Consider the following 6148-nt stretch of genomic DNA (forward strand, 5'->3'; position numbering starts at 1 on the left):
CCATTTATAGAAACTTGAGAAACTTCTTACCCTTCTGAAGTCAAGATAGTTCATGGATGTGATAACTCAAGATTATATTAAATAAGTACATTTTCCCTGGCTTATAAAAATCCCAGAAATTCATTTTCCCCAATCTAGTGGAGAGTAGAAAGTATGGCTTTTAATGTCAATCTTTTCAGGGTCATGGCAAACATACCTTCACATTTTCAAGCTACCTCAGAATTTATGGAATCACAAATGACATCTCATTTTTGGAGATTCCAAATTATTTATCCTTTAAAATAATAGGAAAACCTCTAATGGACTTAAAGGCCATTAGCAAGAAGAATTGCAAGGATGTCTTATTTAAAAATGTCTGTAGGGGTTCCCGGGTGGCTCAGTAGGTTAAGCATCTGCCTTTGGCTTGGGTCATGATCTGGGACCCTGGGGTTGAGCAGGGCTCCTCGCTCGGCAGGGAGACTACTTCTTCCTCTTCCTCTCCCTCGACTGCCAATCCCCTTTGTGCTTGTGCTCTTTCTCTCTCTCTGTCAAATAAATAAATAAAGTCTTAAAAAAGAAATGTCTCTAAGCAATGAGAGGTACAAACAGATATAACAAATGAATATCCACGTGTAAATGTATGACCATCAGGCAACTTTATCTTAAGAGAACTGTTGAAGCTTTAGCAATGTGGTGAATAGGGAAGTATTTGAAATTTTTCCTATTTTCCTGTAGGTATTACTCCATTATATATATTTTTTAATTTTTATTTATTTTTTGACAGAGAGCAAGACAGCAAGAGAGGGAACACAAGCAGGGAGAGTGGGAGAGGGAGAAGCAGGCTTCCTGCGGAGCAGGGAGCCGGATGTGGGGCTCAATCCCAGGACCCTGGGATCATGACCTGAGCCGAAGGCAGACGCTTAACGACTGAGCCACCCAGGCGTCCCACTCCATTATATTTTAATATTTAATGATGAGTAACAGGCCAAAGTTTACAAGGTTTAGATTTCCCACACATTCCTCACCTCATAAGAGGCAAAGCCAGTAAGAGTGATCTTCTGATGAAAAAGCCAACGTTCCAGTGGGAAAACAGAGTTGCTTTGTTTTGGACCCTCATTCTTTTGTTATACAATGATCACATATCATCTTAGATGAATTGGTTGCCAGTCCCTTCATAATAAAATGAAAAGGAAAAACATTTTTTATAAACACACAATACAGTTTTATTATCCTAACAAGGAGCTACCAGAAATAACAATCTTTCTAGTGAATTATTATCTGAAAGGAAGTCCACAGATCCAAATAAAGTTATTATTATGGGTGGATATTAAGCAATTTTTCAGTGACAACTGAAATCTAATGGAGTATCTCCAAATTTGATGAAAGAACCACCCGTTTAATTTGAAGAGTCCTTGGGAGTATCTCCCATGTCCTCGTATGTGTTCACTCTGTCTACCTCAGGACACAGCCATTACAATGTTATGATCTGCTATTCCTATCACTTCCCTGGAATCTGATGCTCCTGCTGCTTCTAATAGGCCCTACTTTTAGGGTGTTCATATATTAGGTCATCCAAGCTAGGCCATTTGACAATGAAAGGAGAACTATTACTAATTACACCAGGGAAACTGGTGTTAACTAGACTAGTTCTGAGCAAATAGAGATATCTGGTCATCATTCCAAGATTGGTTCTCTTAGGGCCATTATGTTACAAAGACACAAGATGTTTCACAAAAAAAAGGGGGGGGCATTATGCTCTGTTTGTGCCCTGGCTGACAGCAACTACTTAAAGTTTTGGTCCAAATTTAATGTCTTTCAATGCCCAGATCTAAATACATGGAGTCAGGCTGCAGAAACAATCTCTGGCCAGATATCATATCATGATAAATTTAAGATATAATTCTAATCTGAGACACCGTGAACCCTATTAATATAACAGGAAACTAGGGACTAAGGAAGGAGTTGGATGATAGGAATCTTTATGAAAGCTCATGGTGGAGATTAGGAACAGTGAGATCTGAAGTCTAATTAAGGTTTTTCTTTCTTCCTTTTCTACATTGTCATTCCCTTATATCTTCCTCAAACTTTCAGTTAGTAAATAGAAGCCCAGAACTAGCTACAGTTCGGGGAATGAAGGGAATGTATATCCATGTGTGGGATAAAACAAACTGGGCCAAGAACTGCATCAACATTGATGGCAGCAAAGAATAGGCAGAAATAACTGGCCCTGAAGCCAAAATAGTGGTGTGGAACAAGAGATCAGCCACAACCAGTAGTCTCTAAAAACTCTCATTCAGTCACCTTTCAGCTATTCTATCTCCCTCTGAATGGCACATTATTCTCTCCTAAGAAAGTCAACTAAAGTTCAAAAATTGCTAGTCTCTCTTTTCCCTAAATATTTTTCAAAGAGCCAATCTGCAGTATGGTGGTTCCACTTTCTCGGCAGCTACAGAATGACCAGCTCTAAAACCAACAATCCAACCATGAATCAGTGAAATAACTCTGACCCCATTTTTAAAAATCTCTTATTCCATTTTTTAAAGTCTTATTTGGATAAACCGGGTTCTAGCCAGCTTCTCATTGACCATCATGATGAAAGAAAGTAATGCAAAGGAGTGACACAAAAAGTAATATATATGACCTTTCTGGAAAGAAATTCCAAAGAACTCCACCTTGGGAATAAATATATTTGAAGTGTATCAGGCTGTGAACCTGTTAATAAAACTCTACTGTAGTTTGTCAGTCAAATCCTTCATGACCTCCTCGGGAATGCTGACAGCTTCTGGTTTGAGACAAATGTTGTTGGCTCTATGTACTGGAGAAATTGAAAACATTTTATCCCCCATATAGTTTCAGGAAGTACACCATTCCAAGAAGTCACTTAAGTCTTAGGTCTTTTTGTTATTTTTAGTCAGTCAGATATAGGGTGTAGGAAGGATCTAGAACTTGCAGTTCTCTCAAATTTCCTGGGAAATATTCTCAGAAAATAATTAGGAAGAGAAATAAAAGATTCAAGGAGAGGGACGCCTGGGTGGCTCAGTTGGTTAAGTGTCTGCCTTCGGCTCAGGTTGTGATCCCAGGGTCCTGGGATTGAGTCCTGCATCAGGCTCCTTGCTCAGTGGGGAACCTGCTTCTCCCTCTGCCTGCTGTTCCCCCTGCTTGTGCTCTCTGTCTCTGTCTCTTTCTTTCTGACAAATAAATTAATAAAATCTTAAAAAAAAAAAGATTCAAGGAGACAGAGATAGAAGTAGCGTGACAATGAAATAAAGGAATCATTTCTCTTTCATTGCTGCCTCTTTCCGAACTATAGGGGGAAAATAAATCTCTACCTTATAATTAAAAGTAAACACAAAATTTTAAAAAATTTAAAGGATAGAATAGAAAACCAAGAATATTTTAAATAAAATTTTTAAATAAAAATTAATTAAATAATGTGGGGTTTTAACCAGCATTTAAAAACTAAAGCAATTAAACAAATGAATAAAACCAAGTAACTTAAAACCTTAAAGTGTTCTGAAATTGTAAAAGAAACATAAGCTAAATTACTTAAATTTTTAAATAAAAAAATTCTGAGGATAATACAATAGCAGGAAAGAAAAAAAAGATGTAATACCCAACATTAAAATCTAACATGAATATTTAAAGTGTGCAATTCAAATCAGGAAAAAACAAAATGATAAAAAGTAAATATTTTTTAAAGCTGAAGGTTACCATAACAGAATAAAGAAATATAAATCCCAGATAAAAATCAAACATAAAAACCATCTAAAGGTAGACCCACCATTCCCTAATAACAGAATTCCTTTTGGATCAGCAACATACTTCATGGTTAGAGAGCCAATGGGACAAAGGAAAAGATATAGCTCTACTTTAATCCATGGATAGTTCACTCAGAAGTTATTTGCCTTTTTTTTTTTTGCTTTTAATTTTCAAATGGCTTTAAAAATCAGGTATTAGGTTCCAAGTACAAAGCAGTTAGATTCCCATGTATCAGAAGATCTTTGGGGAAAAAAGCTGTCAAAGGAGATATGTTGAAAGTAATAAAGAATGATAATTTAATGCCTCATAGGTGGAGGTGAACAAAAAGTTATAAAAAAATAATACTATTCTAGAACCAAAAATTTACTATTATACAGCTACATAGACAGAGGAGACACAGCATTATATATTTGAATAGACTCCAAGTAAATCAGACTCTTCTAGTAATTACAGTACTGTAAATTCATAATTTTAACTGAGTTTTAAAAATCTGAAACCAGTTTTCATTTTGTCTTATAAAGAAAGTATGAAATTGGTTTTGGAAATAATCTTATTAAAAAAACATGTTATATGCAAACAATGAATCATGGAACACTACATCAAAAACTAATGATGTAATGTATGGTGATTAACATAACACAATTAAAAAAAAAAACAACAAAAACACATTTTAAAGGTTTTAATACAAGCGTTAACTTTTTCCTGTCTGGAAATCTCTCTCATTATTATACAACCCCTCTACTTGCCCTCACAATCAAGCTCTTCAACAACAAGAACAAGAACAAACTACAATCATTGACTCCTAAAACATACACATTTATTTACTTATTTTCATTATGACTGCACCAAAAAAAATTTTAGAGCTTGAGAGCTTTGAGAGATGAATTTGACACAGTAGCAAGAACCTATTTGGCTCTTTCGTTTCTCTAATTGATTTCCACATTGTGATTATAAAAATTACCTGTCCCTTTCCCATTTACTTGTTAAACACATTTCTTCTCAGTAGGTGTTTAACTGCCTCCTTCACATCCTTGTTCCTAAGACTGTAGATTAAAGGATTCATCATAGGAATAATAACCCCATAGAACATAGATATAAGTTTGTCAGTAGCATCCAAGTCATCTGAATTAAGTGTCTCTTTAGACTTGGGCTTCATGTACTTGAAGAGAATGGTTCCATAGAATATTATCACCATAGTCAGGTGGGCTGAGCAGGTGGAGACTTTGCTTCTCCCCTCAGAAGAGCGAATTTTCGGAGGGGTAGACGAACCATGAGAGACGATGGACTCTGAAAAACAAACAGGGTTCTAGAGGGGAGGGGGGTGGGAGGATGGGTTAGCCTGGTGGTGGGTACTGAGGAGGGCACGTTCTGCATGGAGCACTGGGTGTTATGCACAAACAATGAATCATGGAACACTTCATCTAAAACTAATGATGTAATGTATGGGGATTAACATAAGAATAAAAAAAAAAAAAGAAGAGCGAATTTTGAGGATGCTGACAATGATTAATATATAAGAGATAATGATTAATAACAGTGGTGTCAATACAAACAATGTTGTGGCCACAAGCATGATAAACTCATTGCCTGCAATGTCAGCACAGGCCAGTTTCATGACAGCCAGAATTTCACAGGAGAAATGATTGATGACGTTATTCCTACAGAAAGGCAATTGTACCACAAATACAGTTTGTACTGCGGAGTTGATGACTCCTATGATCCAGGACCCAGCTGCCATGGGCACAAAGGAATCCTTGCTCATGATGACAGGATATCTTAGGGGGTTGCAGATGGCCACGTATCGGTCAAAGGCCATCATGCCCAAGAGCACACACTCTGTTGTCCCCATGGCCAACCCAAGGAACATCCGCACTGCACAGCTAGAGAAGGAGATGGTCTTTCTTTCTGAGAGGAAGCTCACCAGTGTGGAGGGAATGGAGGTGGTGGTGTAGCAGATGTCCAAGAAGGAGAGGTTCCCCATGAAGAAGTACATAGGGGTGTGAAGGTGGGAGTCCAAGATGCTGATTAAAATAAGGGTGCCATTGCCCAGAAGGATGACAACATACATTATTAAGATTAGCACAAAAAAGAGTAGCTCAAGCCTTGGGTAACCAGAAAGCCCCTTTAAAAAGAATTCCACCAGAATGGTTTGATTTTCCCATTCCATTTCACTTTCTCTTACCTGTAAGAATTCAAAAAATTTTTTAAGCATAATAATTTATTTATTCTGGAAAATCCAAGTTCACCAATGCACATATATAAAAATTTGCCATGGACCCAATGAGAAGGAAGAAAGAAAATAAAGAAGGGGAAGAAGAGAGAAAAGGTAAAGAAGTGAAATAATCAACAAGGGAAGTATGAAGAATCTACCGTATCCACCATTCTGGGCCAGCAATTTTTGAGGCTGATT

The 6148-nt window shown here is 37.0% G+C and overlaps 1 protein-coding gene across 2 annotated transcripts; it reads right to left on the reverse strand.

Moving 5' to 3' along the window:
* Nucleotides 1–980: 980 nt before the first annotated feature.
* On the reverse strand, nt 981–5905 carry LOC110581612 (olfactory receptor 13C2). Of its 2 annotated transcripts, XM_044920565.1 has the most exons (3): nt 5229–5905; nt 4728–4991; nt 981–999 (listed from the first exon to the last, which is right to left on the reverse strand). In XM_044920565.1, the coding sequence occupies exons 1-3, from the start codon at nt 5903–5905 to the stop codon at nt 981–983; spliced, it is 960 nt and encodes a 319-aa protein (XP_044776500.1). The 2 variants fall into 2 exon arrangements, with proteins under 2 accessions (XP_044776500.1, XP_021547205.1); XM_021691530.1 differs by lacking the exon at nt 981–999 and having other exon boundaries at nt 4715–4991.
* Nucleotides 5906–6148: the final 243 nt, after the last annotated feature.

The sequence above is a fragment of the Neomonachus schauinslandi genome, chromosome 13, assembly GCF_002201575.2.
Source record: "Neomonachus schauinslandi chromosome 13, ASM220157v2, whole genome shotgun sequence".
NCBI lineage: Eukaryota > Metazoa > Chordata > Mammalia > Carnivora > Phocidae > Neomonachus > Neomonachus schauinslandi.